Genomic DNA, 10,537 nt, shown 5'->3' on the forward strand with positions numbered 1-10,537 from the left:
CGAGTTCAGTCTTGGTTCAATTGCAGAGCCAGTGTTGCAAAGTTAGTGGCGTTATATATTCAGTAATATAAAATTACTGAATATTAATTGCCTTTTAAACCTTTAATCCTCTGATACACAAGTGATCAAATCAGGAAGGAAAATGAAATGCATGATTTAATAAATACAAATATTAAGCTTTCTCCTATTAATATTTTGTTAAATAAGATATTACTCCATTTGAGTGCATTGATCAGTTGGTGATGATAAACTATATTTGTATTTAATAAAAAAAGAAGAGTTTGTCCATGTCCCTTGAATCCGCCCCTTTAAGAAAAGGCCATCCCCTTTAGTGACAAAATATGCCAGAAGTGATTAGAATAGAGTATTTTCAAAATATGTACGTTTAAATATACCAAATTCTCTTCAACAACCAGACCAAATATTTAGCTAGTCACAGTTTGTTGTAAGCTAATATGCTAATTGAAGCTCAAAATGTCCACCCTGTCGGCCACTTAGACTCGATAGAGTGGACATAAACATTCATTTGTAGTTAATATTGCTAAAAACCATGTGCTTTAAAATGAAATTATTATAACCTTTATTCAAGTGATGAAAGTCTGAGAGTAATCAGTGTTGAATGCTACTGAAAGGTTAACATGTTTGAAAATGATTATCAGTTGAAAGCATTCAAGATTTACAAATGTAATCAGTTACATTACTTTAAAGTAATTATCTCAACTGTGTGTTTTACACGTGCAGTTGAGTCTAATGGAGAAATAAAGCTGAAAAACAATGCTTTAAACCGCACTAATGGCTCTCTTTGTCTGTGGTCTTCCTCAGGGCCCCATGTGTGATTTATTGTGGTCTGACCCAGATGACCGTGGAGGTTGGGGTATTTCTCCTAGAGGTGCAGGCTACACCTTTGGGCAGGACATATCTGAGACATTCAACCACGCTAATGGCCTTACGCTGGTCTCTAGAGCTCACCAGCTAGTGATGGAGGTGAGAGCATCTCTTGATGCCACAATCTGCTCATTATCTTCTTTAATTTGAAGTTGGATAAATGAACTTCGCTGCTGAATGGGACACGTTATCTTAAATTCATATGTGGATAGTATTTGAATTTCTTACTTTGCTGAAAGATCAGTCGGGTCACATCTTCAGATCTCGGCAGTGTGAGCGCTTCACTCGCGACTAAAAGAAGTGTGAAATGTGTTTAGGAGCATGCGTGTTCTCAAAACATCAAAAACGTTCAGTTTTACAAAAGTTAAGGTCATAAAAGGTCTTGTCCTAACTGGTATAACAAACGATTTATTTTAAGAGGCCTTAAATTTGAGGATGGAAAAAACCGAGATTAGAATACGTCCTGTTATGATTAGACTTAAAGGCTATGATTTTATTAAATAAATGAGAGCTGCACGTTTAAAGTCAAAACAGGGCACTGTTCACAGACTCGCTGTTTCAGAGCAGTTCACAATCAGTGAATACTGTGTATTTATGTCAGTAGATTATAATAAACGTAATATAAATGTAATTTATTCCTGTGATGTGCAGCTGTATTTTCTGCATCTTCAGAGTCACATGATCTTCAGAAATCAGTATAATATACTGATTTATTATCAATGTTGGAAACAGTTGTGCTGCTTAATATTTGTGGAACCTGTGATACTTTTTTTTTAGGATGCTTTGATAAATAAAATGTATTATTTTCTAGCAAATACCTCTTCACTATCACTTTTTAATCAATTTAACACATCCTTGCTGAATAAAAGTATAAATTTCTTAAAGAAAGAAAGAAAAACATGTACTGACCCTGAACTTTTGAATGGTTGTGTATACTGTATATCTATTTTAAATTCATAATAAATCAGCATATTAGCATGATTTCTGAAGATCATGTGACACTGGAGTAATGATGATGAAAATACAGCTGCGCATCACAGAAATACATTATATTTTAAAGTTTTTAAAAATAGAAAACCATTATTTTAAATTGTAACTTACTGTTTTTACTGTATTTTTGATCAAATAAATGCAGCCTTGATGAGCAGAAGACTTCTGTAAAAAAAACGCAAAATTATATCAGTGGTTCTAAAATAACACTATAACACTAATATAATTGTATAATAATGAAATAATAAATAATGTAATAAAAATAACACTAATAATAATGTTTGCTTACAAAAGCAGCACTGGCTCTGCGCCACTTTACCTAAATTCATTACTTCAGAGTTATGTGCCTCTAGAAGCTTGCGTTCTGCAAGTGAACGTCGCTTTATTGTTCATCACAAAGAGGCACAAAATCACTTTCACAGACTTTTACATTAACTGTTCCCTCCTGGTGGAGTGACCTGCCCAACTCAATCCCAGCAGCTGAGTCCTTATCCATCTTCAAGCATCGGCTAAAAACACATCTCTTCCATCTTTACTTGACCCTCTAACTCTAGCACGCTCTATTCTAATTCTATTCTTAAAAAAAAAAATAAACGCTTGCCCCTTTTAGACTCGCACTCTCTTCATTCACTAACTGTTGTTTTCTTTTAAAAAACTAACACTAGCTTCTCTATTCTTTTTGTATTCTATCTATTTGTTTTATTTTTATTTATTATACAATTAACGAGCCGCGTTCGAAGCTGTTGTAAATGACGCTACAAAGTAACACACACCTTTGTTTACGTTTGTGTCGCTTGGCAGCCACTTTGTTGCAACCACAACTGTTTCTGAGGCGCTACATTGTTTGGTGGAAGAACACTGTTTTTATTACCATTACACTTTATTTGCTCTGTTTTATTTTGTGAAACCTTACTACGTATGTGTAACAACCGTTTTATAAAAGCAATAAGCCCCGTGAAGCCGTGGTTTACAGTGAATTTATAAGCGCTATAAAATAGCTTTGCATCGTACCTAACAACGCCCCGTAGCGGTTATAAAGTCACTGTAAACCACGGCTTCTTGGGGCTTATTGCTTTAATAAAAAAGGCCTTGCTACATGTACTGTGTTAAGCCAACTGAGACCGTTATAGCACTTGCATATCATTGCTCTTTTGTTGATTTTGATTGCTTGGATAAAAGCGTCTGCTACATGACTAAATGTAACACACTTTTCTCCTCTAGGGTTACAACTGGTGCCATGATCGCAACGTGGTAACGATTTTCAGCGCACCCAACTACTGCTACCGCTGTGGGAATCAGGCAGCCATCATGGAGCTCGACGACACCCTCAAGTACTCCTTGTAAGTTGGAAAGCTTGATGGAAGCGGATGCAGTTTCTTGAATGCTGTTGATCTGAACGTGTCTGATCTGTCGTGGTGTGCTTCCAGCCTGCAGTTCGACCCGGCGCCACGCAGAGGAGAGCCGTGTGTGTGAGAGAGAGAGAGAGAGAGAGAGAGAGAGAGAGAGAGTGAGTGTGTGTGTGAGTGTGTGTGTGTGTGTTTGTGTGTGTGAGTGTGTGTGTGTGAGTTTGTGTGTGTGAGTGTGTCAGTGTGTGAGAGTGTGTGTGTCTGTGAGTGTGTAATCGTTACTATTTTCCCAAGTAACTGTAATTTAATTACACATTTTTCTAACTGATTACAATTACATTTTTTGTCATTTAATTACGTAATTCCATTGCATGTAACTAGTTTTTTAAATTTTATTTGTTTTATTACAAAACTTGTAGAAACATACAGAAACATGAATATATTCTAACAAAAGTCAATTATAAAAATAAGAACAGAAAACAAATATTTTGGATTTGCATGTCAGATTAAGTATTATCCATACATAAAAGATACAAAAACATTCTTTTGGAAAAGTTGTTGCATGTAACTAGTAGCGATGTGGTTAGTTTGCGCATGCGCGTCACACTGCGCTCAGTTTCAGTCAGGCCTTGTTGACGTTCAGTTTCATACTTGCGCCGCTCTCATTCACGGTAAGAACGGGACCAAATCTGCCACATTAGCGAGTCATATGTTATATTTTGACAGCGAAGAGATACAGCGGGAGTATTATTGCCTGAAATGATGTAGTTTGAACGCGGTTGACGTGATGAATGCAGCGGTTGCTAACAGAGGCCTATAGCCGCGCGGCTAACGTTAGCTTAGCATCACAAACTGCCCGTGCGTTATGTCTGTGATGCTTTAAATTCATGTGAAAAGCTCGTTGAATGAAACACTGGGACAGTGATAGTCTTTATGCTTCTTTTTAAGCGCGATTTATGAATATGCTAGAGAAGCGCGTTTGTAAATGAAATCTCGCTGTAGAGTTCTGGATGCTTCGACAGCAGCGCGTTTCTTGCTTATCACTCTTCTGTGTGTCTGTTATTGTGTATTATTGTTCCTGTAGATGCCGACTATTAAACTGCAGAGCTCTGATGGAGAGATGTTTGAGGTGGATGTTGAAATCGCCAAGCAGTCTGTGACTATAAAAACCATGCTTGAAGGTAAGCTGAATTGAGATGTGGTCATATATATGTGTGTGTATATATATATATATGTGTGTGTGTGTGTGTATATGTGTGTGTGTGTTGTGTGTAATCACAGCTGTCTTCTGCTCAGATTTGGGGATGGATGATGAAGGAGATGATGATCCGGTTCCTCTGCCCAATGTAAACGCAGCCATCCTGAAGAAGGTCAGACTTGTACATTGCTGTCATGTTTAATTGGGAGTTTCACATGATTTAGTATACAGATGGTACACTGGGGTAAATAGATGGGTGACTCCCCCAAACGTATCTAGGTCTGATTTTACCCCAAGATGATAATAAATGATACTTTGCATATGGGTCATTCCGTGTCAACTCAACCGGAGAGCTCAAATTGTCAAAATATTAAATGTCGCGGATGAATATTTATGGAGTAATCCACTGTTTTGTCGAGGACGGTCAAAATTACAATTTTCACCTGAGATTCAGAGCGAAGTCACGGGTTAAAAATGACTTCAGAAAGATGGCAGCATCTTATTTTTACAGAGAGATTAGGTGGTCTATTAATAAATTCTGTTTGATTTTATCAACCTTTGTTGCGTTATATACCAATGGTGACCGTTCACCATTTGACAGACAAGCTACAATTCTAGTTCCAGCATGATTTATTCTTCAGACATTGTTCTTTAAATACAGTGATGTATACAAAGTGGCCCACATTTTGTTTTTGACCACTGAGAATGTGTCCATTTACTCTCTGAGCCATATTTAGATCCCAGTATCTCTGGAACTGAACCATATAGGGCCTTAAAAATGAAGATGCCAAAAGGAAACCTTGTTAAAACCCAACATCTAAAAGGGCATTAAGAGATCTTTAATACATCTCGAGTTACAGGCATGCAAACTTTGGAGAAAAAAACTTGGAAGTGAAGTGCTTTTCTCCATTTTTGAGTAGTCACCATTGACATATTAACACGAATTGCTAAAGTCAAGAGATTATACTAATAGGCCAACCAATCTTTGCGTCTAAATAACATTATGATCAATCCATTTTTACCCCCCTGTAATTTGGCTCTGAATCTTAGGTGAAAATTGTCATTTTGACCGTCCTCGACAAACTAGTGGATTATTTAGCTTCCATTGTCCTCATTTGTAAGTCGCTTTGGATAAAAGCGTCTTCTAAATGTAATGTAAATGCACTTAAGTAGTTTTAAATCACATTAAAATGCGAACGCAGGAATCGTTAAGCAGAATCAAAATCAAAATGCACGTGTCTTATCGAATACCCGGTTCTTGGAAATTTGGAACCGGTTTTCGATACCCAACCCTGCCGCCAACACCGTCTATCGCAGCAAGCCTACTGTTTATGAATATTCAGCAATGTGGTTTCTATATCAAAGTGCATAATAGCATTATTTTCATGCCAGTTCTCATTACTGTAATGTTGTAATGTACTGTAATGTAATGTTTGTTCCTCGTTGCTCATTTTTCTCAGTTATGCAAATTAATTTATGTAGTGTGCATGTTGGTTGTGTTTTAAAATAAAGACGAAATGTGTCCGTCTTGAGCCTTACAGTGAGTTTAATATGCCCACAGGTGATTCAGTGGTGCACCCACCATAAAGACGACCCTCCTCCCCCTGAAGACGATGAGAATAAAGAGAAAAGAACGGATGACATCCCCGTGTGGGACCAGGAGTTCCTCAAAGTAGACCAGGGCACCCTCTTCGAACTCATTCTGGTTTGTAAAACTGCTTGTGCTTTGCCTGCCAGCGTTCGTTAAAACGGTGCTGTATGCTACAGAACGGAGTCGCAGATCTGATTTCATGCTGGGAAAACAAAGCCAAATGCATCCTGTTGGTTTTTAGGACCAACTGAGTGCTTGAAATTGTAGGATAAACAAATGTGGCGCCCTGCATTTAATGAAGCAAAATTTGTCTCGTGCAGCGCACTGCCTGCGTCTGAGTAACAAACTAAAAACAACAACAAACTAAAAAGTGCATGTGATATTAACAGACGAACTACGCTCATATTTATAATTCCTAATAATCAGTAAGCGACAGGTGCTAGGAAACGCTGTTTTGTACTCATTTATCTCGCTGCACAGAACAGACGCCGAGAGAGGCGACACTTCTCCGGGAAAGCCAGACCTCACGCTCGCGGGACAGCACTGGAGAAATCTTCCAACTGAACCATAGCTAAGCTTTATCCCAAAAAGTTGTTAGGTTTGTCAGTATGAATATGAACTCCTTTCAAACAGTGTCGCGTTCCGAACGTTGTTTAAGCGACATACACCGATAATGCGGAATTTTCAAAATTCATATCATAACAAAAATAAACACCGGTATTCGGTATGAACCGGTATACCACCCAGCACCCATCAGAATACTTATATAAGACAAAAATAAATACAAACAAAACGGAGCAGTGTGATGCAACCCACAAGGTTTATTTAAACATTATCCAATAGTAAACTGTGGAGGACAAAATAAACATTTAATCTCCTAATATTGAGAAGTCTGATGTAACTTAAACATTGTCATACAAGTCTGAGGACACAATTAATAAAAAATAAAAAAACATTTAAACTACTGAAAGAACAAAATGGAGTAGTTTGGTCACGGTTATATCCACGGGTCGGGTAATAAAAACAATGCATTCTGAATCTGATTATTTGCGGGTGGGTCACGGGTGCATTAAATAAATCATAAATGATGCAAATATTAACTACATTTTTTTTAAATACATTTTTTCATCAGGCAGACGATTTCGTGTGTGTGTATGTTTGCCTGATCGGGAAGTTACGGTGAAATTCCAGATAAAGTATGAAAGGAGTAAAGCCTGTGTTAATGCTACTAAGTAGGCTAATATGGCCAAAAAATATATTTTGTTTTATAAATAAATGTTCGTTTAAAAGCAGCCCACAATCAGCGTATTATGTTACCGTTACCCCTTACGGCTCCGACGAGGTTTTGTTCCGTCCTCCACGTGGTGCCAACTCACAAAATACTGTTTTTAGCCAAGCAGCGCGGAGAGCTGCTTCAGAAACGTGCCGCGGCTGGCCGGTATAAACACAAGCATTGACTAGAGCGGCCGCGATCAGCATGATCAACGTCACTGAATCTGCTGTTAAAATGAACCATCATCATGCAAAACTGAGAATTAGAGTAATTGTAATGTGACGATCGGGGTGCGGTTATCTAAATCAGAGAAAAATATAGGCGGGTGGATAATTTATTTGAAGCTGCGGGCGAAGCTCATCCGCGCATAACTATAATGCATACAAATTCCACAATCTTCATGGATATAGCCATAGCTTTCTTGCTGTCTGGTGTGTAAAGTTCATGTTTTTTTCAGAACGTCTGTAATGGATGGCTGAGCGAGCGTTGCGTTATTAGTTACCATTGCATTTTTTGCAGTTGCCAGTTTTTCGTATTTGCCCTATACGTCTCGCGGTGGCTCGTTCTTAAGTGCAGAATCAGGTTCGTCGTATTAAATGTTTTGGACAATGCTCCGCCCTGTGAGATTTCTTTGAAACATACACGGCAAATAGAGAATTTTTCATTGTTTCTCGAAACGTCATAGTATTTCTGCGATGACGTGACTGTAGCGCCAAATCCTTTACGTCCAAATGCGTTGCGATCGGTTCGTAAGATCGTGATTATGTCCTAAAATGTGATTATCGGCCGATTGACCGGAGCATCCCTATAAACCGTTAAACTTTTATTTTGACAGTAAGCCGCAGCTGCCCTTAAAGCTTGGCTTTCATTAATGAGTGCTGCTTTTTAGAAGTTTGTGAAGAAGGTTGGTGCATGTTTAGTTTCCAAATGCATGGTACATCGCCTCAAACTCCGAGCAGATGCAGATGGAGTTCATGTGGATCATTTACATTGAACTGAGACGCTGAAAACACCGGCGGATCATGAGCTGCTGATGTGTAAATAAAAACAGTGCTGCGCTTCACTCAGAAACTCACACTTATTTCATTACATCTCAGCCTTGTGATTTAATAATTTATAATCAAGTTCTCTTCTGTTTTTTGCAACTTGGGACATCCGTGAGCATCTCTGAAACGCTCCATTGTGAATCAGTGTCTTGTGCTCTTCACTCTTGTGTCGCGAGTTGAGCGTTAAGCAGCCACACGATGGCCACGTCTTCATATGCAGCTCACTTTCATCTCTCTCTCCTTTGTTTAGGCTGCAAATTACTTGGACATCAAAGGCTTGCTAGATGTTACTTGCAAGACGGTTGCTAACATGATCAAAGGCAAAACCCCAGAGGAGATCAGAAAGACTTTCAATATCAAAAATGATTTTACAGAGGAAGAGGAAGCCCAGGTAAAACAAGTGCTCATTTCCTGTCTCCTCCGTCACGCATGGTCTTAATGCGCTATTGATACTCATACTGTCACACAGTTTTTATTTGTATATCTCATTTTCATTTTTATTTTAGTCAAATGTAATAATTTTGTTGTTTTTGTCATTTTTAGTAACTTTTAGAATCGGTAAGATTCTTCTGCACATTAAGGCTGCATTTATTTGATCAAAAATACAGAAGAAATTGTGAAATATTATTGCAATTTAAAATAATGATTTACTATTTAAATGTACTTTTAAAAAATAATTTATTTCTGTGATGCAAAGCTGAATTTCCAGCATCATTACTCCAGTCTTCAGCGTCACATGATCTTCAGAAAACTTTATAATTTTTGGAAACGGTTGTGCTGCTGCTTAATTTTTGGAAACTGTGATACTGTTTCAGATGTTGAAATAAGATTTTTTCAGTTTTAGTTGAACTATAATAACTCCCCAGAGTGTTGTTTGTTGCAGGTACGTAAGGAGAACCAGTGGTGTGAAGAGAAGTGAAGATCCTGACACACTTTAACACTACGTATTGTTAAAAAAAAAAAAAAAAGTAATTAAAAAATTGCACTGCGCTGTTCATATTTGTTGAGGTTTAACACGAATAAACAGAAAAAATCCCTTGTGTTTTGCTAGCATGGCCATTCTCCTTGCTTGTGTGCTGTAAAAGCCTTTTTCAATGCCATGCCTCTTCAGATGAACGGAGTAGAGAAAACGCTCCATGCTTTTATTTTATTTTAACGGCGCTTGGCACCGAATGGCAGATTCTGAAATGAACGTATATCTTAAGGAACATTTTCTAAGCAGCCTTATTTGTGCTGATGAGAGCTCAGTGTTGAGATGTCTTGTGAACTGGAAGTGCTCTGCCTCGTTGTATAGGATTGACGGTCTCGGTCACGGTTCTGTTGCGAAACGGCAGGCGATTGGGATTAATAACAAAAAAATAAACCAAGATCATTGTGGGATTTGTCCGTAAAAGATGAAGTTTAACAACACTTATTTGATTGTACAAGAGTTATGGTGAGAACTGACACTGTTTTCAGTGATGTAAAGACATGGTCATGATCTCCACACAGTGGCTGAATCTCATGAAGAAACATCCAGCTCAAAAATACATTTTGCACAAAGAAAATCAAGTTATTCAGATTTTTGGGATTGTGATGACAGTTAAGCACATCTCCCTCAAAATTCACATTACTGTACTGCACAAAAAAAAAAAAAATTCCACTACTGTAATTGTGGCTAGACGGCTGCTACCAAACAAATAAAATCAGTATCAGCCAAATATATATTTTCACTGCATTTAGACGCACAGACTGTTTCATGAAACAGAGGTGGCATAAATGCATTTACACTGCAAAATAATGTAATGAGATTTATGTTTTATATATACATATATAATATAAATATGAAACTAACCTACCAGTCAGTGGCTGTAAGTGACAGTCTTGAGTCATTCATTCAAAAGATTCGTTCAAAAATGAGAAAACGAGTGAGTCATTGAATTGTTCGCTCAACAGATCAAAGACACTCAGAGAATTGCAACTACTGGTAATACTGGTGTCTAAAATGTAACTCGTTCAATATAAAATTCTTGTTTGCTGAATTGAATAAAATCAATATCACATTTGCAATCGTGCTGATATTTGGGAAAACAGCGCTCTTGCGCGTGTAATGTTCCTTATCTGCTTAACTATCGGGATATAGAAGTGTAAATGTTGAACCCTGTATATGTGTGTGTGTGTGTGTGTGTGTGTGTGTGTATATATATATATTCCAAACTACAGTAGCAA

The 10,537-nt window shown here is 37.7% G+C and overlaps 2 protein-coding genes across 3 annotated transcripts; both read left to right on the plus strand.

The window, feature by feature from the left end:
* Positions 1-782: 782 nt before the first annotated feature.
* Positions 783-3,348, plus strand: LOC107603228 (serine/threonine-protein phosphatase 2A catalytic subunit beta isoform-like). The gene is made up of 3 exons (XM_016295971.1): positions 783-984; positions 3,097-3,215; positions 3,303-3,348. Exons 1-3 carry the CDS (start codon positions 793-795, stop codon positions 3,346-3,348), a joined length of 357 nt encoding a protein of 118 aa, XP_016151457.1. The 5' UTR covers positions 783-792.
* Positions 3,349-3,798: 450 nt separating this feature from the next.
* Positions 3,799-9,365, plus strand: skp1 (S-phase kinase-associated protein 1). Of its 2 annotated transcripts, none has more exons than XM_016296029.1 (6): positions 3,799-3,892; positions 4,306-4,402; positions 4,503-4,591; positions 5,981-6,124; positions 8,580-8,720; positions 9,213-9,365. In XM_016296029.1, exons 2-6 carry the CDS (start codon positions 4,306-4,308, stop codon positions 9,246-9,248), a joined length of 507 nt encoding a protein of 168 aa, XP_016151515.1. In that variant the 5' UTR covers positions 3,799-3,892; the 3' UTR covers positions 9,249-9,365. The 2 variants fall into 2 exon arrangements, with proteins under 2 accessions (XP_016151515.1, XP_016151516.1); XM_016296030.1 differs by having other exon boundaries at positions 4,518-4,591.
* Positions 9,366-10,537: the final 1,172 nt, after the last annotated feature.

Source organism: Sinocyclocheilus grahami, unplaced genomic scaffold (assembly GCF_001515645.1).
Source record: "Sinocyclocheilus grahami isolate Dianchi unplaced genomic scaffold, SAMN03320097.WGS_v1.1 scaffold343.1, whole genome shotgun sequence".
In the NCBI taxonomy this organism is placed as follows: Eukaryota; Metazoa; Chordata; class Actinopteri; order Cypriniformes; family Cyprinidae; genus Sinocyclocheilus; species Sinocyclocheilus grahami.

What these genes read in the sequence shown, in the direction of transcription:
- skp1 (XM_016296029.1), top strand. Translation starts at nt 4,306, where the DNA reads ATGCCGACTATTAAACTGCAGAGCTCTGATGGAGAGATGTTTGAGGTG. An exon ending in TATAAAAACCATGCTTGAAG is followed by an intron (nt 4,403 to 4,502) that starts GTAAGCTGAATT and finishes GTGTAATCACAG; the next exon opens with CTGTCTTCTGCTCAGATTTG. An exon ending in CCCTCTTCGAACTCATTCTG is followed by an intron (nt 6,125 to 8,579) that starts GTTTGTAAAACT and finishes TCCTTTGTTTAG; the next exon opens with GCTGCAAATTACTTGGACAT.
- LOC107603228 (XM_016295971.1), top strand. Translation starts at nt 793, where the DNA reads ATGGCTCTCTTTGTCTGTGGTCTTCCTCAGGGCCCCATGTGTGATTTA. An exon ending in CTCACCAGCTAGTGATGGAG is followed by an intron (nt 985 to 3,096) that starts GTGAGAGCATCT and finishes TTTCTCCTCTAG; the next exon opens with GGTTACAACTGGTGCCATGA. An exon ending in GACACCCTCAAGTACTCCTT is followed by an intron (nt 3,216 to 3,302) that starts GTAAGTTGGAAA and finishes GTGTGCTTCCAG; the next exon opens with CCTGCAGTTCGACCCGGCGC.